General features: G+C 24.7%; 1 protein-coding gene across 1 annotated transcript; it reads right to left on the reverse strand.

Annotated features, from left to right (window-relative positions):
* Window positions 1-465: 465 nt before the first annotated feature.
* Window positions 466-18475, reverse strand: LOC113548155. The gene is made up of 5 exons (XM_026948882.1): window positions 18351-18475; window positions 6180-6212; window positions 4547-4660; window positions 727-761; window positions 466-540 (listed from the first exon to the last, which is right to left on the reverse strand). The coding sequence occupies exons 1-5, from the start codon at window positions 18451-18453 to the stop codon at window positions 466-468; spliced, it is 360 nt and encodes a 119-aa protein (XP_026804683.1). The 5' UTR covers window positions 18454-18475.
* Between the last annotated feature and the right edge of the window lie 5364 nt (window positions 18476-23839).

Consider the following 23839-nt stretch of genomic DNA (forward strand, 5'->3'; position numbering starts at 1 on the left):
TTTTTGTAACAGATTGAATAAAAAAACTTATGAACCAAAAAAAAAAGTTATCTTACGTCTATATTATTGATTCTTTCTATTCGTTTTTGTTAGATTGTTCATTATGTATTCTTACCATTAAATTGCGTGTATACGGTGTTATTTTGGGCACTGAAACTGATGTTAATTGATTAACTAAAAAAGTAGACAATTTCAATTGCCTAAAATTGTACCTACCCAAATGAAAAAATACTTTAAAAATAATATTTTGTACAATGTAAATTATAAATATTAGTAAAAAAATTTGATGAAAAAATATCTGCATAGGGCAAAAACTAGCGTTACGTTTATGTAATATCTGTTAACGTTCAAAAACATTGTTTTATTTGATGAATAATTTTTTGTATTTATTATGTATGTACCGTAATACGTTTTTTGTTTATAGTTATACTGTTTTATAAATAACGATGATTAAATTACTGTCAACTATGCTTTCAGAAATTGTGCCGGATTTTTCAAACTTTTATTTAAGCGTTGGTATGTATTAGAATTTAGAATAGACTAAAAATAGAATAAATGTTGCTAAATGGTGTTAATAATCTATTTAGCTAACAAATATAGTGGGCGTTAAATTAATGCATAGTGGGGATGCTAAACTACATGATAGACATATAAATTGTTAACACTCGGTGGGGAGGACTGGCTCGCGCTTGAAGAAAACTGGTCGTCACTAACTATTTTTCTTACCTTGGACAGAGTACGAGTACTAGAATACTGCAAAACTAAATGTTTATATAAAATAGAATAAATAAAGAATAAATAATCTGAGTCAATTATGTTGATTCTGACCTAAATAAGAGATTGATTGAGGCTTTGAACCAGAATATGTTTGGTCGGGATCCGCCGAAGCGTTATTGTGCATTAGTTGTCTACAATCTTACTATTGTTATTGATTCTTAATTATGAAAAATACTATGCTTTCGGTAAGAATTTCTTTAAAATTGTTAAAGCTCATGTATGGGTGTGACAATAACACGTCATTTTGTTGGAGGGTATATAAATTAGCGATTCTGAGGTGTTAGGTTTTAAGCATATACCTAATATTTTTACTCTTATAGTCTGCGGATATAAAGTACAACAATTAAATGGCACATAATGAACAAATCTAATCCCTACTTATTTTGCAGGAAATAGAAGCGTGATTGAATTTTGTAAATTAAATATGATCACGCATGATTCGGAATACTTGAGGGATTTGTTGAGTTTGACCGAATATGTCGTCGAACAACAACCGTAACTTTTGAATATTTTGTTTATTAATTTAATGATAAATTTAATTTGAATTGTATATTAAAATAACATGTTAACTTTGTTCTCACTATGAAAAAAAAAATATATATTTTTTATTTTTTGTAGTCACATATTGTTTAATATAAATATAAGGCCTCGACGCATAGAATAATTCTATGCCATAGATCATTGGCCACGGTTAGTATGTTACATATTGTGTATTATAATATCATAACATTTATAACTTATGATTTATAACTTCATAAGTATGCAAGTTATTATTTTTATTTAAAGACAACAATGAACTAAATAAATAAATAAGTAACAATGATTAAATTATTTTGTATAAGCTAATGTACTATAATTATTTGTATTCATTTATTATTATAGTGTATAATATTAAATTCTGTTAATGATTTAATATGAATAAATAGAATATCTGTCAAGAAAATGTTTAATGTTTTTGTCAATACGTGGTGTAAAATATCTTTTTTCTTCCTTTTATGTGGTGTAAAATATTAATGATAGATCAGGTCAATTTAAATATTTATTGCGAATAATTAGCTCTTCTAATAATACACAATTTTATTTTTTACATGTAATTGTACAGTTGCATGCTGTACATTAAAGAAGCAACACGATAGTTCCGACATTGGAAACTTGTTAGTATTATTAACAAACATTATAAAAGTGAATCACGCATCACGCATGAAAATGGTTTATCAAAACGTCAATCAAATTTATTATTATCGTTATAAATGAATGATCGTAATAATAATGACGTAACACCGTCGTCTTTCACGCCATCGTGTCACTTTATTGAGTGGAGGATGAAATATCGACATGATATATTTGCCGCGGACACTTACGCGCTAACATAATATGCCGCTGTCTCGTAGATATATTGTGGGCATTTATTCAACACAGACGCGCCTCATAGTATGAGTATTTTAGGTATGCTTCCGTTTCGCTGTACATTAAGGGTACAGCGGTACTGCGGTAGTGAGTGTGATATTAATTAATGTAAAATCTAATGCATGTTTACGAAACCCATCCACGGGAAACGAGACTTAACGGTTTTAATATTATGAATTATTTTTATATTTATACATTTACATTGAACATTTCATTCTCATATAAAATATTGCAATTTTACTATAAGTTAAACATTGCCATATTGGTGAAATTAGTGATTATATAATTCGTTTGATTTAATATATTGATTAGTAGTTAAATGATTAAGTATATTGTGGTTTTTTTTTTTTTCAATAATACAATAGAATATGCGTGGTTAATATAATAATATTACTAAAATTATTACACAATAAAATAAAAGTGATACAAATAAAATTATTATAATAATCTAACTATCTAACCTATTATGTTTTTTTTATTATTGTGTCGGTATTCTAAATAAATTACATATTTAATTCTTAATTGTGAGTAATAGGTTTAAATATATATTCGTTTCAATTTTTTTTTTATTTTTACAAGTTTTTTAAATTTTCTTTTAGGACACACCAATTTTCCTCTATATATTCTACGAATCTTAATATGTTGCGATAATAGCATTCAAAATTATAATATATTTATTTAACTTATCGATTATAGTACAAAATATCCTATGTTCTCGGTATGTTATCTCTATAATATATATTCGATTATACAGAAAACAACCGACTGAATACTTTAAATTTAATGTGAGAAATATGTCATTTGTACTCGAGTACAGTTAGTTAAAATTATTAACTCATTAGGATATTTTTAAAACCTATTGTTTTATAATATCGAAATATAAATGTTTTTAAAATTACAACGGACAAACGATGATTACAAGATTGATCATACATGCGTAGTACATCACAAGCTCACGTGTACGGGTCACAACCAGTCTATTCTAAGAATTTTGATGTAACATAAAAAAATATATATATAATATATATTGACAATATCTAAATATATATATATATATATGTGTGTGTGTATTTTTGTGTGTATAGAAAGCATTGATCATTAAAATTTTTAAATTAAATATTTTATGTGTTAAGAAAACAACTAAACAACTTTCATATTATCCCTAAAAGTTCAGCCAGCCAGGCCACTTCAACTTTTTTGAATTTTTATTTCACTCACATATTGTGATTCATTAGTTCAGAACTTTGATACTTGGGGTGATAGTGGTGACCACGGTAATTTTTATGTCTTAATAAAATCTACAGTCAAGTTATTAACACGAAAGAATCATCTTGTTGTTATATGTATATTCATATATGTCTCCATTCCAACAAATAACATACTTAATATCACCTTCAACTACTTTTCCTATAAGTAATTTACCTAATTTTCAATTTTCTTCCACTATTATAAATTCACCATTATGTTGTGTGATAGTCAAACAAACACTTAATATTAGTTGTATAACCTACTCATACCAATGAAATTGTTTGGATGACACAGATACTGATCCAGATGTATGTTTTTCTCCAGTAATATAAAATTTTTATTTTAGTTCAAATGATACTGATAATGAACAATACAACAAAAATAATGATTTACAGTGAAAAAAAATAATGTTATAATAATTATCATTTATTGTGATTTTATTATTAATTGTTTTATAAGATGTTGCACTATTATCATCTATATTTTTAATGATTATTTAATTCTTTAAACTGGTATAAAGTCAATATTTTTATTGACTATCAGAGTACTAGACAATTAATTTATATATATCTTGGGGAAATACAAATAGTCGAAGTTAATTATCTATATCAGCACCGTCTCAATAGAATAGTTTATTTTTCTGTTATTTTAAAAACTGATCGCTGCTCAAAGGAAGTGCGAATGTGCCAATACCGCGATGTCTGAATTAATCAAACTTCAAAATAATTCTGAGAATAATTAAGTAGATTTTAAAAATAAATAAGACCATTCGTCGATGATTAGATAGTAGATAGTAAATTAGTATTGTTTTTTCAATAAATTTTAATTCATTCTTGCTTAAAAAAATATGGTCAATTAGAAGTATTTTTCGGGCAATAAGTTTTATCTAAATCTGTAGAGTGAAACCAAATTTCCATCCAATTAAATAACAACAATTTTCTTATTGTAGAATATCAACTTGTTTATTTATTTTTGTTTTGGTATGCGATAATACAAATTAAAAAAAATGTAAAATGTGCATATTTTTTTATAATTAGAATAAAGTTAACATATTATTAAAGTAAACAATTCAAGTAACATAAATAATAAAATTATTAACAACATTTATTCAAACAATTCAATAATATTGTTGCTCCTAACCATTTTTCCAAATGTATGTTATCCGTATGTATAACTTTATCTCTACAAAAGTATTCAACCGGGTTCTGAGTTTCCTGCTTCAATATGTCTGAAAAATAAAATGAGGTTAGATTTATTATTTTTGTGGTATTAATTTTTCCTAATATAGACTAAGAATCTAAATTTCTAAAAAAAACTAACAAAATCGAATTCCTAACACATAATATCCAGGACTCTATAATTTATATCCGTCCCCTGGAATAACTTGTTCTTGTTTCCCCTTTACTTGAGTTGTAAAAACATTGAACGTATTCTTAATGTAAGAATCGTTATTTTTTATAGGATGACCGAACACGGTAAAGTATATTCTGATTTACAGCCACAGTTAGCTTCTTGATTAAGCTAGGACTAACATAACTGTTTTGAATAATTTATTTTTAATAAAATATTGTCGATTCAATATAAACACTAATTGTTACAGCACTCAAACACCAACAAATTAATTATCGGCAATTGTAAACTGCATCCAAAGTACATGTATACACAAAACCACACATGTAATCTGTAGTCGAGCTCCGATGTCTTATCAAATTTAAAAAAGTATAATATATCTTATCATATGTAAACTACGGATAAAATTTAAAAAATGAATATCTATTTTTTTGCAAAATCACACAAAATCACAACCTCTAATTAATATTTAAATCGTTACAGCCACATAATATAAATAATTAGTAGAATATAATAAAAATCTAAAAAAATGTAATTTTAAAAATTAGGTACTATATTAGGATAAATAATAACATATAGTCGATGTATATTCGCTCATTGGAGTTTCACCACGATTATATTTATTATCTATATTAACTGTAACTATATATTTTTTTTAATTTTCATATTTTAAGTGTTCATTTTTACTATTTAATGTAATATATATTTCTATTTGAATTTCTTTTAACTTTTATATTAACAAATAATGTATAATTTACAATATTAAACAATACTTGGATGATTTGTATGAAAAATTGAATTAAAATGAAAACGGAACGATTCGCATGTATTAGTGGTTAAATTCGGTTTTTCTAATGCTTGAGCGCATATTTCATTCGGACATTGAGCTTTTTCACTTATATTTACATCTACTATATAAATAATAATTCGCAAATCGTGACTTTTTTTCCTTATGCTTTGATATCATTAAATTATTTGCCAAATACTCAAATACACTTTCTGGGCCTATAAATGGTATATCGTAGTATTGAAGGACACAGTTTATATAGTGACACTCGAATTGTCTCCCAACTTTAGGTAGGTAGAAAACCATTTATTACTAGAAACAACAATTGGGTTGTGGGAAACTTTTTTGATTTTTAAAGAAAGCAAAGCTCTCCTGATGGTACATATCCCGGGTCAATATTATGTTGAAGTAAATTTATAAACACTTTTGGATCTCTTTTGGATTATATCTTTTTAATATAAATAAAAAAATCTGGCGCAATTTAAATAGGGCACCTGTTTCACGGTTAGTCACACTCTGTTTAATATTAAATATAAACACAATCTAATTACTATAGTCTATCATAAAATGCAAGTATGTTTAATAAATGTTAATACCCAATTATACATACCTTCTAATGCATTCATGTAATCTTCTGCAATTGCTGTAAACATAATTTTCAGTAATTATATCTTTCTTTCTTTTACATAACTTGATTATGCTAATATTTTGCACGTAATTATAATTCAGTTATAGATAAATTTAAAAAAATATAACAATATAAGAATTGGTTAATACATTTTATTTCTGTCACATATAAAAGAACCATTCGAAATTCTACAATATACAAAATTTTAAAAAAGATGGCTATAAAAATCGAATATAGTGGGTCTTAAAAACAGAAATAGTCGGCCAAAATTGTTTTTAAACAATTTGATAAGCCTAAATAAAATGTAATAAACACGGAAATAATTAGACAAAACTTATTATAGTTCAATGTAAATACTTGAGATTTTCATTCAAATTTAGTATTAAACATTATAATTTACACAATATAATTTTCATAGTACTTTTATTCTTCAGATTATTCATAGGAATTTGAAGTTGTTTCACATATTAATTATTTTACGAACAATATTGATAATAATATTATTTATTATTATTTTTTTTTTTATTGATTAAAAATAAATACATCAGCTTTTAGGCTATTAGTTTACTAAAGTGTTCATAACATATTATTATTCACAATATCGGATATGTTTGAGTTAGGTTATATAATAAAATTCTTTAAAAGAAATAATTTTGTTAAAATTTAAAACTAAAACTAAAAATGTCTGATGATTACGGGAACTTATAACCAGTGGAATACAGGATATAGATAATCTCTTCGAAGAACACTTCGAAAAATTGCTAAACAACACACAATCAGTATACCAAATCGATAAGTATGAAAAAATTATAAACAACGCTATGCAACCGGAGTTAAAACTTGAAGAAATAAATAAGATAATCACCAACTTTACTCCCTTAAGAAAAACATAGCGTTGAATAAAAACAATATTAAGTCATAATTTCTTAAACAAGTAGGACTAGACCTAGCAATCCAAACACAGAAACTAATTAAAATTAATATGGGATAATGAACGAATTTCTTAAATAAAATGATTGCTTGTCGAATTTGTAAAAAGGGAAACAGTTAAAAATTTCCTAGATATTTTACTACTAGATACTTTAGTATAAGTTGCAATGTAACCCTTGCTAGTTTTTGTGCTAAAATGATTAGAAATATATGTTAAAATCATAGTTTTAAATAAATTAAAAATAGTTACATGCATCATAGAAATATTTAAAAATGTGTTAGGGAAAGATGGAAGTCAATGGTTATAAATAAATTCTATACAAAATTATACTAAAGACATACTTACCATAAACTGCTTTTACTAAAATCATATATATATGTAAACATATTTTATTTATTAATTAATGTGATATAATCTTACACAATTCTACCTTAATTTTTTTATATTGAATATAAAATTATATACAGGCTTATATATAAATTTGAAATTGACAGAACAAACTATTGAAATGTACGCAGAGATTAGATTTTAAATTTTGATTGATTTCTATAGGATAATAAAATCCCTGATTTAACTTATTATACAAAATGAATAATTCTAAAGGTCAATAATAGTATAAGCCATAAAAATATTACATTACAAGGCTTAAATTAATCGTTATATCTATGAATGAATAAATTATTTTATCTATAGATCTCAGTAAATAGTTGCAAATTTGAAAATAATCAAACACAAATACAATAATTTAAGTTAAATGATTTAAAAATAAACAAAAAACAGTTATAATTATACAAAAAAAACGTACTCATCTGATCTAAAATAATAATAAAAAACACAATATAATTAATAAACAGTAATATATACATTATACATTATGATTTATCTGTACAGTCTAAGAATGTGATTAACCTGAAATTGTTTTTATAACAAATTGGTTGTATTTTACTACGATATATCGATGGGAGTCAATTGTTCGTGCAAAGTTGTATCTAATGAGTTAATAGCTACTTTTTTTTGCATAATAAATAAATCATCAATTTATTATATGACACACTTAACGAGTGTCTTAGTCGTTTGCATATCACTATTGTTAAAATTATAAAACACGATAATATGTTTTGGTAGCTCACAAATGTCATTGCATATGCCTACTTATTGTATAAATGTTTTATCTGAGTTAAGTAATTAGAATAAGGAACCGTTAAACTCAACTACCTATTTATTTAATATATAAAAACGTATAACCTCAAACTATTAAATTTTATAATTTATTCATGGTGTTTAATCTTCCGGACTGGGAGGAGAAAATGTATAACAATATTATTCGATATTATCCCGATTTTAAAGTTAATTTTAATAAGTTTACAGATAAAAAATAGTGTTGAAAAATACATTTATTCCTTACTTCACGTCATACAAATTATTGTAAGAATAAAGTTTAATTACAATTTTTTACTTACTATTTAATACTGTAATTCATTTTTAAAAAAGTAATTAGTACTTAGTATTTATGAAGTATTTATAAATACTTATTAGATCAATAATTATTAACACATGGCTTAAAAATGTTAAATACATCGTATTATACTATATAACTCTGATCCATCAAAAAAATTTCGTGATCCAATGTTTTATATGGCATATAATACCAATATTGAGAACATTAGAAAAAATCAACTGAAGAACAATGCTTAATGTGTGTAAAGGTGAGAAACTTACAATAGCAAACGAAGTACAAGGTAAAGAAAGATCAGTATCATTAGAAGTTTGGTGTGATAATTGCTTGTAAATGATAAGATAAATGAACAAGATAATCAATAAAGAAGTTGGTATTTGAAATGGGTGAACATTAATCGCATAACGCAGTAAAAATTTCATCGGTATTGTGGTTCGCGTTATTTGGGGATACATATGAATTTTGAACCAAATTATATTAATGAAACGTTTTTGAAATATTATTTATATATTCTAAACTTAATTTTTCTTCCCATATTTGTACAGACTTAGGATTGTCTATAGCATCAGTACTACATATTTCTTAATTTAGGTGTATACCCAAAAAAAAATATTTAAGACTACACCACTGGCTATTAGTACTACATAAAGGAGATTGATTAAAAACTTATATTATAGTCTGGAGCGCAAAGAATTATAAAAATAAGCTATGACTAAAATGCGTTCAAAAATTAAAAAAAAATAACTGAATATGTGACTTATTTATTATATATAAATTGAATAAAAAAATGGATAATAGATAAGAGTGGAAAATAGTTGTAAATTAATCGAGGGATCGATACAAAAATAAAAATGAAAGCTAGAAAGATTGAAATTGAATAAGTAAATAACCTAATTATAAGAATTGTATTTTTATTTAACGATTCTAAATAATGACTGTTACCACTTAAAGAAAAAATTTAACCTAACTTATTAAATTATATTATACATGTACAGTCTTTGAGTCTTAGAAATTTTTAACTAAAAACACGAAATTTAAGATTTGTATTATATTTAAGTACATAAGAGACTTTTTACTAATATTGAAAACAACTTACTTATGTTAACTGCAGAAACAAATAATCGGTAGTCATTTATAAGTATATGAGTTTATTATATATTGATGTATTATGATTAAATTATATGTTTGAATTAAATATAAAACACAAACAATGATAGATACATACCAGCTGGAAATTAAGAAACAAATGGAAATTAATAATTATATTATACTATTATAATTGTAAGATATTTTAAAGGTCAATTTTTAAAAAACGATATTACACGTTTTGATTTCAAGTTCATTCGTTCATTCATCTTGTTAAGATAAATTTCAACATTAGCACACATAAAATTATTCACTACTTATTCAGTTAAACATCAATAGTTACGTACAGTAGTGCGCTAGAAAAAAAATTATTCTAATTATAATTTGTTACTGATTATTTAAGGAGTATTTTTACATATAATGTTTTCAATATTAGAATTTATATATATATATATATATGTAGATATAAATTGACTGTAATTTATCAGAGCTTTTTGTAATACCTAATGTAAAGCAAATCGTTGTTTCTAAAGTTTTAATTTAAAATGTTTATGCATATATTCTAATTTGCACATTTAATAAAAAATACATTTTATCAAAATTTGAGCAGTAGATATATTCCAGTTTTTTCTCTGATTTTTGTAAATTTTTCAAAAATAATTTTGAAAAATTGTAATAGGTATTCCTTAATTAAATTTTATACTAAAAACTGCAATGAATGATGCAAATTAAACCATACTATATGTTCTAAAGTTTAAATATAAAAACACAATATATTATGTTTAAACTAATACGTTCTTGGCTCAACCAAGATTTTACAATATTTATAGGTATTTTCCATACAAATAACAACATTAGATATTGGTTAAAAAAAGAAATATTTGATACATACTTAATCGATCTGTGAATTATAAGGTTTAATTACTTTATAACTTTATTATATACATAATATTTACTATAACTATAAATATAATTATATCATAATTACAGTATCATAGTATAAATGTTTATTTATTTTAATAATTATCTATTCATTTTTGAAAATTTTAAAATAATATTTAACCAAAATAATGCATTAATAAAATATCATTAAAAATCATAGACAATAACCATAAGTTTATTTAAGAACAATAAAATCTAGCGCCACTTGCCACTATAACAGCCGTCCGAAGAAGAAAACCAAACAATATTCCTCTAATTTTTAAAAATTATTGATAATAGCATTAACGATAAAAATCATTTCAGTTATTTGAAAAAAAAGTTAAGGGGATTCCATACCGTGATTTTCTGTCTTTGTCTGACACACACGTGATATAGCATTTTCGACATTTTTTTACCAATTGATCTAATGAAGCGATAAGAATTCTGAAAACAGATTTGAATTTTTCATTTATTTAGAATCGACTTTCTCGCAGCTTTGATATTTTCCTCCAAATTCATAAAAAAAAATTATGTTAAAAAAGAGTAATTAAAAGTTGCCGTATTTCAATTTTTGGAGAAGTTAAAATCAATAAGTCAAAAATCTGGGAAAGTCAATTTCAAGTAGACTCGACGAAAAATTCAAATCTGTTTTTAGAAATCTTATCGCTTCATTGAATCAATTGGTATGATTAGCAAAGGATCCGTCTAAAATCCTATGTCGCGCGTGCGTTAGACAAAAACAGAAAATCGCGGTATCGAATTCCCTTAAGTACAACGAACAAAATGAAAATTTGGCTAAGGACATTGATACTTCAGGATAGGTTCAGCAATCGTACTATACTATTGAAAATGATAAGTTCAAAAGTATTAATAGCGATGATATATTTTAAATATCTTTGCTGATAAAAACAGTTAGTTGATATTAAAATCAAGTGAATTATTGATTATTTTTAAATGTATGTTAGTTAGTGTTTTTATAGAATAAGCTAAACATATTTATAAATGTATTAGTAATATGTTATAATTGTGTGTAGATTGAGCGTGGGTGGGTATATATAGAGGCTTTGTGTACATATATTTATAAAAAAAACTTTACATTAGATTATTATAGACCCCTAATTCAATCATATGTGCACCTATGTTAGGATAAGGAATAATTATAGACATTAAATACAGACAAATATCACGATAGACATAAAAGTACATACTCATATGATCTGCAAAAAAAAATTGTATATCTTAATATATAGATTTTTATAGTTATATAATTATTCAAAATCGAGTTTATTGTGTAAGACATTTTTTGTTTTCCCTATCGCTAATTAATATAATTTGTTTTTATGTGGAGATATTAAAAAAGCTCGCAATTTGTATTCTATTTCTAGCCTATCGTCAACATACATAAGGCATTCACGAAAAAAAAATTATATATGATTTTGAGTTATGTTAAAGTAAAATACTTATTACAAAAATAACCATCAATAATAATCTTGAGTATGACTTATGAAATTATCTATGTATTATTAAAAAAAAAAACAATTAAATATCCATTCATTTTTAATGAAAAATAGAATAGCAGGAATCTAGTTACAAAAATATATTTAAAACCGGTATATCATACATTTAAAAATATTATCTTCAATAATTATCATAATAGGTTATTTAGATACTCTTAGATTATTCAAAAATCAAAAATAAACCGATTTTATATAAATGCATTTTATCTATGTTGCATGTTTTATGTGGGTATGAGAGAGAATAAAAATATTACACTATTAATTGAATTAACTATATTAATCTGTAAATGTTTGAAATTATTGTTAACAATATATCATAACTTTTCGTATTTCAAGGGGTATTGACCTTAATTCTTTGTTTTATTGAATTATAACTTTGTTATCTTCTCAAAGAAACGTTAAGGATATTAGTAATCGAAAATATTGTCTTCAATGGATAAAGTCGTTTTGAATAAAATTTGAAATCTCTTATAAGTTACACAATACATTCCAATAAAAAAATTAATAAAATACGTACCAAGTATTGCTAAAAAAATAACATATATATAATACTAATTAATAACAATATAAAATTTGCAATCAACTTTTTAATACAGAGATATATATTTCGAAACTGGTTAATAAGGTTTCTCAAAAAATATTTTTATGAAACAAATTTGCAAATAATTCTTAAAATTTAATCGGTCGTAAATCATTAAATCAGTAGTGTTGGTCACTATAGACAATTTTATTTGAAAAATACTATACTTGGAAACAAATAAAAAAGTTAAGTAGCCACAATAAATAATATTCTGACAACTGGGCAAAATATTTAAATAAAAATCAGGTGTAATTACACAAGTATTATAGATCGTTAACATTTGTAGAGATATATGTTTTCTTTTCTCAATAAATATTTACTAATAATGATGAAAATAAGAAAAATATATAAAATATATTATGAAAGATATCTAACGTAAAATCTTATATCATAAAACTATTATAATTAAAAACTTAAAATTATTTACTTTTTAATTTCTCTAAATAAAATAAAACAAATAATAGATGAATAAGTAATTCTATCTTTTTTTATTAAAATTAGATAAGAATAACAGGCAATTAACTTACTCATTTGTCCTATAAATTAAAAAAAAAAAGAAGTATTTTGAAAATATAAGAATATAACCATTTATCATACAAAATTACTATATAATACTATAATTATATTTGATTATGATCTTATTGAAATTGAGATCAATAAATGATCACATATTTAATATAATTAATTATATATTATTATGTATCTACATTCTACTTGCATAATACAGAGAATTCTACTATTGCAATTGAATATAAATATAAATTACTCAAATACACTATCTTCATTTAAGTCTGAATATAAAGTTACATGTTATTATCAGTGCTCTAACTATAAAATGTTTGTATATAACTATATTTCAATAAAATTTGACAACGATAAGACAATATTTATAAGAAAATTCAACATAATTTAAATTGTTGATACTATATTGTAAGCTATAATGAGTTACTATATAAGCAGCACCCGCAATTATCAAAAACTCTTCCATTAATTAATCAAAGAATAAAAATTAAAAAATACTTACTATCATTATCTACAGAAATAAAAAAAAAAAAAAAATTAAAGTCTTTCATTTTTCTGATGACACCATGTATTATATGTATTATATTTATATTTATAAAATACTACAGTTTTACGTTGGGTGACAATTTATCAATTATTTTTACAGTCCAAACATTTAAAACATTTTAAATGTATAAGCATGTACGTATAGTGTATAATATACTCTGCATTTTTTTTTTGCGTACCAAAATTTAGGATTTGGAATTTATATGTATTATTCACAATAGAACTAAATCTCACTGATACAATAATAACCACCTTCTTAGTAAATCATCGATATTCGCTAACCATGACTGATTAGTATTTCATAACTTGCAACTATTATTATTGTATGACACAATATGTACCGACGTACAGCTGAGCATTGTAAAACTAACATGAAGGTGATTCTATTATACTGTAATTTTGAGTAAAGAATATATTAACCTAAAAATTATATGTATAAATTATAAAATAACGTAAAATTTACACCAATAAAAATACAAATACATACTCAAATTTCTTCCTATAAAATAAAATATAAATAAAGTATACATATTTAAGTATGGAAGGAATAATATTATCGACACATTTTTATAAAAAACTTTGTGAATATAACGCATCATAACTACCAGTAATAATTAAATTTAAAATTTTTAGTTCCTTAGTCAGTTTAAAAATGTTTTTCTGAACATCTCATGGAATGAAACCAAAAAATTAACAATTTATTGAATTTTGTAACATATCAAAAAAAATTACATTTTAGAAAGCTGCTTATTTTTGCTGTCAATATAGGCTAAGTCTCAAAAAAATGTAATGCATAATATTACTTGTGAATTATTTCATTCGAAACTCAATAATATATTCAATTCTTCGTATCTGAACATTTTGCGGTTACCACAACCTAACGTTTACTTCAAAATGCATAGCAAAATCAGACGCAAAGACGCCATAAAGCATTGGAAAAAAAAATTATATTATCAGAAAAATTATGCGTTAATTTTAAGATAAAATTATAACCTATTTGGACTTCATAGAAAAGTTAGCTTACAAAAATTTGTCAGTTTAATTTATGTTATCTTTGATTTTTTATATATATATAATTTTTTTTTAATTGAATTCAATATTTATTATTTTTTATTTGTAAAACTTTAGTACTCCAATGAAAATTTTTGTTTAAAATATCTATTATATTATATAGTACACAATATTTTTCGTTTATTTTTTTTTTTTTTTTACTAAAAATCATGATTTATTAAATTTATACTGTATATTTGAATAAATAAATATATAAATTTTTCAATAAAACTATAGAAAATACTTACCTATAATATCTAAAAAACAAATATGATAAATTATTTACTATCTATAAATAAATACAGTTAGTTTTCAAATTAATGAAATTATTCAAATTGAAACCATAGTTGTACTAACTATATGAATGTTCAAATATGCAATTAAAGCGCCTGAGTTAATGGAATTTATTATATAAAAGGATGATAATTTTTAAGTAGTGTCTTATTGTTACATATCTAATGATCTTTATTGATTATTTATAATAAATTACTTAAAACTGATGTAATATTGAATAAAGAAATTTACAAATCCGCAATGGATAATATTTAGAACATTATTTATTTAATTTTAAATACCTACCTTTATAAGTATCTTTCATGCTTATATCAGAACGTTTATCTGAAATTAAATCATACTAGTTTAATAAACATTATTAATTAATCTATTTTGTAGCTTTAACCTTGTAATTCTTTAACACATACGAATTTTTATTGATGCACATGATAATAAGGACAAAAGCACCTATGTCGATTTATTATTTTACCCCTCAAACAATATTTGCACTTGCTTCTATTTATTATCTATCTTAGTATGTATTTTATAACTTAGATTTATAATTTTTATAACTAAAATTATAAATATTTTATGATCTATAATTTTTTTTAATACATTTATATAATAATTACGAATTTACGATTAAGGATAGTATCAGTTAAATTGTGATCATGATTGAGATAGATTAGAATTTATTTTTTTTTTTAATATTAGAGATTATACCGGCATAAATGTATTATGGAGAATTTGAACTATTCCTTAAAAATTAATTGTCCCTCCAATGATAAGATTTCAGATACGTGCCTGTTTGATAACTACTACAACAAATAGTCCCCTTGGTATGTAGGATGGGAGGGAGTTAGACATAAAATGTCATGACACAGATTATAGTGACAGTGACATTCAAGGAATTTTGTAAAGATAGTTAATTGTTGTATAAGTAAAAGATTTTAAAATAGAATTTTAATTGAATTCAATATTTTGTAAATACATTGTTATCAAAAAACTACTATACCGAGACACTGTAATTTGTTATCATACAAAACTATAAAGCATTTATTGTTGAATGTTTTTTATTTAATGAAATCAGTATGAGTACATCAGTGTTCTCAACTGGTGTTCTGCGGTACAAAAGTGTGCCACGAACTACCTGTAGGAAGTAGGTGTGCCGCGAGTCACAACCGCGGTACACCCGTATAGTACCTATTATTAGGTGTAAAAATATAAATTTCTATTAAAATTTTTGTTACTTTATTACAATAGTGTTCTGTCAAAACATATGGTTATAAGAAATGTGCCGTGAGCATAAAAATGTTGAGAGCCACTGAAGTACATAATCATCTTGCAACAAAAACAAATGCCAACCAAAATAGTTTATTACGTAAATTGGTTAAGTGGAATCTAAAAAAGGATGTGCTAGACACTAAATTGGCAATTTTATAATAAGTGTTTTATAATAATTTACGTATCTATATATTATACTACTATTAATTATTTAATATTATAAAGAGGTAAAGTTTGTAAGATTGTGAGGAGTTTGTTTGTAGAAAGTAATCCCTAGAGTAACTGAACCGATTTTGAAAATTATTTCACCAGTAGAAAGCTATACATTATTGCTGAGTGATATAGACACATGGACATATATGATTGTGATTAATATTATTTGTCAATCAATTCTGAGAAAAACGGGTTGACGTGTTGATTTAACAGCGTGATGCACTGACTATAGGTGAATATAATCTTCTAGTTGAATATTCAAAAACAATTGTCTTTAGTAGTTCTTTACAAAAGACCGCAGATTTACATATCTAACACAAAAAAAAATCCTCTATTGTGTATTAAATATAAAAGACATGTAGTAGTGCTGTGCGGTGATATTTTATATTGGGTAAACGCTAAACTATGATGAAAGTTTTTTAATAATAAAAATAATCGGCAAAATATTGGAATCACATTATTTTTAGGAAACAATCCCTGGAACTACTGAACCGATTTTGAAAATTCTATCTGCAATTTCATCTTGACGTGAATGATACCCAAATAAAAGTGGTCATTAAAGTACAAATTGTAAATCGAGAAATATGAACTGATTTTCTTAATCAAATTTATGAAAGAAAAGAGCAAATTATAATCAAATACTAAACACAATTTACGAATGACTTATATGAATAGTATAAAATTACATTTAAGAGCCGCTGCAGTACGTTTTACCCTCAATCCAATGTTTTTTCATTAGAGAATAACACGCAAAAATACCAAATAAATTTTTAGGTATAAGTTATCGTATGTATATTTGTGTTTATTTAAACTACTTTAAATATCTATAAAAATTAATGATTATAACTTTTTATAGTATTATTTTTAATAACTTTAAAAATAGATTTGAAAACAAACAAATTATTTTCCTAATAATTGCCATTACTTACCTTCAAATCCAGCATAATCCTTTAGTAAGGCTATACAAAATTTATGAATACTATTATTAAATTTTATAAAAATATTCTTGACAAGCAAGTTTAGTTATTAATGATTCGCATTTTGTTTGTTCTAAGTCAACCAATGTAACAAAATGAAACACAAGTTACAAAACAAGTTATAAAGAGCTAAATATTACGATTGAATTATTAAATATTTATTGATTGAATATATACACTTAATTTTGTCACACATGGTAACTGGTTTTTTAGATATAAAACAATTTTATCCCTAATATAGGAAGCTAATAATTTTTGAATTTGAAAATTTGAATTTAAAATGAAAAATAAAGTCAAACATAATATATAAATTTAATATTATCTTTTTCACAAAATAGGTCAATGAGATAATAGTCATTAATCTTAACCATGTTCGACTAAGAATCCTGAGTAATTTATTAATTTTTTAATTTTTTTTAATAATATTTTGTAAGTTATTAGTATTTTATGATATTATTTGTTGAATATTTATTATAATTAATGAAAAACATTACCTTGACAATCATCTAAAAATGATATTTTTATGAGTATATGTTATCTATACAATTGCTACAAATTACATAATGATAGTTTTCACGTTATAATTGACTAAAAATATTTAACTATTTCCACGATTAATTTGTATACGTTATTCAATGATTAAAAAATTAAATATTTAAATTCTAAACCAAAAAGCACACAATATATAACTAAGAAATACAATTACATTTATAAAAATAATTGCCGATAAATATTAGTAAAAAAAAAATAATAAAAAACTAAAAAATATTATCCTATAACATTTAATTAAATCATACTTTGTAATGCTACTACATCATTATTACATAAAATAACTGGTATACCACAAATTGCAATAACTACAATTATAATATTAATTAAACTATGTTTAAAAATGAACATTTTGATTTGATATGTGAAAATATTAAAAACTACTAGAACTTTAATCAACAAATTGAATCAAACCATACATGGCTAGTTCTTTTAAAAGCGATCAGTTCAACACCCATTACTCATAAAATAAAAATAAACAATGTCGCATTATTTTTTTTTGTTCAATAAAAACATATGCTATGTGATCAAAATATAATATGTTTTACTTAGTTAGCTGTTTTTGTGTTTGATATTTCGCTTCAGTTTAGTAGTTATGGTGTATTTATGTATTAAAAAATGATTCGGGAAAATATTTATTGCAGAAATTAAATACCATATAAAAGTGCTGTATGGTATAGCAAGCAGAAAATTTGCACACAAAATAATTTTTTGCATGCAATGATATCATTTAAAATGTAAAATATCTATCACATCGAAACTACTGTACAGAGTATAATACTCTACTAGCAGAGTATAATTATCCATTTCTCCTACTATTCTGTCAATAAATTTAAATAAAAATATTTTCCCAGTCGTAGGAATGTTTAAATAATACATAATAAAAAATATATTATCTGTAGTTATACTAAAATTAAACAAAATTATTATATAATTGTATTCATTAGTATTAACTTTTAATTTTATAACCATTAATCATTTTGTAGATGCCTCTATTGCAAAAATAACCATTATATATTCTCTTGAAATGTGAATTGTATGTATTATCAGCTTAATTAGTTTAGTTTGATAAACCAAACATAACTTTCAGTATCCCAGTTAAAACAATTTGTCATTTGTTTGCCTAATATAAGCTTGATTAACAGATGTTATTAAATGTATTGCATTCGCTATTTGTATGATAAAATATTTTATAGAATAAGTATAATCGATATTTTTAAGTTATTTGTGACCCAGTTATAACAATTGATCTTCGGTTCACGCATTTATTATAGCCTTAACAAAAGTGTAGCTAAAAATGTATAAGTTTTACAATGATATGATTTTTTTTTTCTATTTTAACTTTAAACTATAAATATACTACTTTTTAAATAGGTACCTAGTAGAAATTATGTTTCGCTTCTTTGTTGTAACTCTGTATGGATGGTTTAAGATAAAAAATTGGATTATACTGATTTAAAATGAACAAACAAATACACAAATATATAATACATTGTTAATATAAACTATACATAAACGCACGAATGGTTATACGATGTATCGTGTAATGTACATATTGCTATGATAAGAAATATATAACCGAGCTGAAATTATAATGAACAAATTTAGATGTCTATTGCATATATATATATATATTAGTCTAAGAGTGTTTTATATCATAACTTTTTATATTTGAACAGTATATACAGTGGTGTTTTTACGGGGCGGGGGGGGGGTCCAAGGATACTGGACCCCCACCCAGAACCTCTACAAAAAAAAAAAACTAAGAATTTTTACAAATTTACAAACCCCGATTTATGTAGGCACGCGCGCACGATGCAGTTTTTTCCCGTGAACAAAATATTTATATAAAATATAGCTTAAAATTATCCAACGAACATGGTAGAACGCACAAAAACCCGCCGCTGCGCGTAACTAAACTTTTCCTTGTATTGTATGTATTACCACTTTATAAAATACCCGTATTAGATAAACACCAATAATTGTAAAAAAAAAAAAAAGACTCTTGGATTTTGTACTTTAAAATATAATAAAACAACTATTTTTTATTCTTATAATCTATTAAAAACTATTTCTTTATATCAGTACCTATCTTTATTATGTCGGATTTATTAGACCCCCCTCCCCCCCCGAAAAAATTGAAAATACGCCACTGACAATATATAAAACTATCATCTGACTCAGCACTCTTCGCACTATTTTACGTATCGTTTTTGTATAATAATATATATTTAATATTTAAACTATATTGTATTAGTGTTATTAATTTTAAACGTAATACCATCTTTTACTACCTTGTGCTAATAATTTTCAAAAATGTTTACCCAGAGAAAAAAATTTTTAATTTTTAAACTTAAAATGTCTATAAAAACATCAAAATATTTTGAAACTTACAATATGTGTACAAACCCTGAAATGATCATAGAATATTTTCATACTATTTTTATAGTTATGATTATTGTTTATATGAAAATTATTTTTAAACTATTTGAGTATTTTTGAGAAATGTACATACTTAAAAGTTTTAAATTTTATCTTTTTATAAATGTCGATAAAAACTATAAATCCCCCGGGTTAAAAGTCTTATAAATTGAATAGAAGCTGCCACATATAATTTCATATAAATTAACCGTTTTTTAGATTGCTGTATTAAAAGAAAAAATCGACTTGATTAGTTTGCTTATATCCCAGTCAAAACATGTTGACATTCTTTCGCAAATTATAAGCATAACAGATATACTTCAATGTTATAATTATAGCTCGTTTAATTATCATAGTTTTAACAAAATAAATAAAAAATAATATACTATATTGTACATGTATTATTCTTAAGCATATTGGGCATATTGCATTCATTTCTGTATTACGTGTTCGCTAACGTTTCTATGCTAATTCTCTGGTGCTGAGGGGTGAAGATTTTAGAGTTTGTAGTGGAGAACAGCACGGTCTGGTTCATGTGTAACCACATTCACTCTGCAAACAGAGTTGCGCTGAGTTATGTGTAATAATAACCGATATTAAATATTATTGAATTACAATTGTTTTCTATAAAATTATTTTTTTGAAATTTCTATTCACCAAATTCAAAATACGCTACTATATCATGATCAAGTAAATTGTATTTTAAAATTTTCTCCAAACATCTTCTTTCGCCAGTACCAAAATCATATAAAGTAGCCTGAAATATGTTTTTCTAATAGTATTCTACAAAAAATCAAGATCTCTTTTATTTTTATATTTTATAAAAACAATATGTTATGCCATACGTATGAATAGTAAAACAATTTTTAAATAATATTTTTATACTATGAATATATTATATATTTGTTTGTTTGTTAAATCAATACTATCCAATCCCCAAAGTAATAATCGAAACTTATTGTATATTTTACATATTTTTTAAGGTTAAAAGAAACAAAAAAAAATTACATCATTCTAAAATCAATACATTCATTGTTGCGCTTTTTATACCTATAATGCGCATAAAATGGTCAATTGTTATAACTGGGTCACTAATAAACTAAAAATATCGATTATACATATTTTGCAGTGGCGTATCATGGTATGGTGCACAGGAGCACGTGAAACTCCCAAAAAAAAAAAAAAAATATAATAAATTATTAGATTCCTATAGTAACATTTAATTGATTATTATGCAAATGGTCTGTAATATAAAAAAATATATATCAATATAAATAAAGTTTTTGCAGCTTTTTTGTTAAGAAATGTGTCTCTGAGCGGCCGTGTCAAAATTAACTACATGCCTCGACATGTCGATTAGTAATATATGACAATTTGGAGCACATTTAATGTGTGCAAATATAATATTTTATCGCGTCGCGATATCGCATCATTGTACAGTATCCATCAACTGCCGTTAGTGAATATATTTAGATAAGATAAGTAGATACATTGTTTTTGTATGTACCTATAGCAAAATTAATTTTTTCACCATCTAACATACATATCTTATACATTTTTTGTGCACAACCTTATGTGAACCTCACGAGCTGCCACTGATATTCTGTATAATAATAGTATACATATGTTATTTATTTAAGAACATCTGCTAAGCCCACCCTATGTGAACGAATTACAAATTGCTTTAACTGTGACACTAACAAATTAATGAAGCTGATAACACATAAAATCCACATTTAATGAAAACATTCAATCGTTTCTTATTTAATAGAATCGTTTACAAAATTGTAAATAATACAAAATGTATGAATAATATAATGTTATATTATAACTTGGTTATTATAGTATGCACATTATGTATGTTTATTATGCTTTTTTTAAATGTCCATACGACTGAAAAAATATTTCTAATTCCAGTCTTGTTTATAGAATAGGTGGACACCACTCTCCTGTATAGTAGGTTTAAAGTGAGTGTCTATGGTGGATGTGTTAAATTTGAATGTCATTGTATACGAAAAACGATGAGTACAGACCTTTCGTTTGCCTATAGCACAAAGTTACTGATTAATATTGCAACACGCCGTACCAACTACATGGCTATAAACCAGTAGGTACACGATGTGCTGTGTTTACTGCTAATCTTACGGGTTGTTGCTTTATGGCATTACAATTCCGTATTAAACATTTTCCCGATATATTTTTGGTCACATTTTTTTCACTCATCTTATCAAAATTAAAATTTAACGATATGCGTGAAATCGCCTCGATGAATCTTATAGTAAACTTTTAGATTATCTAAACTATTAATATTGTTTTAAAACATTAAGCGACCATATACCTTATACAGTGTTTGTTACTGTGTGGTGACTCGTTGGACTATCTCCTTTACGCTTTGCAATATCAGTGGAGTAAACTAGAGTAAACGTGCATTAGATTTTACGTTAGTTAATTTCATACGTTCTACCGCCGTACCGTTAAACGTGTAGATCGAAACGTCGACGAGGCACCATACGGAAAATGTATACAAATGTTGGATTTTGTTACTATCGAGTGGATGTGTTAGTGTAATAGTGTGTAAATGTCGGCGATAAATATATCAATATGTCGTTATTTCATCCTCCGCTCGATAAAGTGACATGACAGCGTCACGGACTTTTCACGTAAGAATAGTGTAGTAGTGTAATAGCTCGAACAGCACACATCAATATGACAGTAAAAGGATAATCTTAACCCTGAGTAATATTACCAGGAGGGGAAGTAAAACTATTCTAGAATAATCGCAACCGCCGTCCACGTGGTTGTATACCGATGCGACAAGTAATTGGATATTTTCATAATTAAATTTTTTTTTATATTTTAATACTTTTACTCTACCAAAAGTCGCTTAACATTACCTTACACGTGAATATCGCCCAAGGATGTGATATTATACTATATGGGTGGGTTCATTTTCCTCAAAAAACGAGATACTTACTGTTTTCCTCCACTGTCCATTTTCCTCCGAAAAAATGAAAAATAATTCTTGACCATTTTTCTCCACTTTCCATTTTCTTACAAAATAATAAAATCGCCATTTGTTTTCAAAATGTTAAATTAAATATTTCAAGTATAATTATAATATAATAATACACCATACGCCCCGGACTTGGCAGGTGGCTAACAAGAAAATTAATGTAATAAAAAAGTGTGAAGTTAATAAATTAAAGTTAGTTTAGTAAGTAAAAATCGTACGTCTATTATGATGCATCAATCAATAAATAAAATAATAATAATAAGTGGTTGGTGATAGCGCAACTAGACCAAATGTAAAATATAA

This window comes from Rhopalosiphum maidis, chromosome 4, assembly GCF_003676215.2.
Source record: "Rhopalosiphum maidis isolate BTI-1 chromosome 4, ASM367621v3, whole genome shotgun sequence".
NCBI classification, from domain to species: Eukaryota; Metazoa; Arthropoda; class Insecta; order Hemiptera; family Aphididae; genus Rhopalosiphum; species Rhopalosiphum maidis.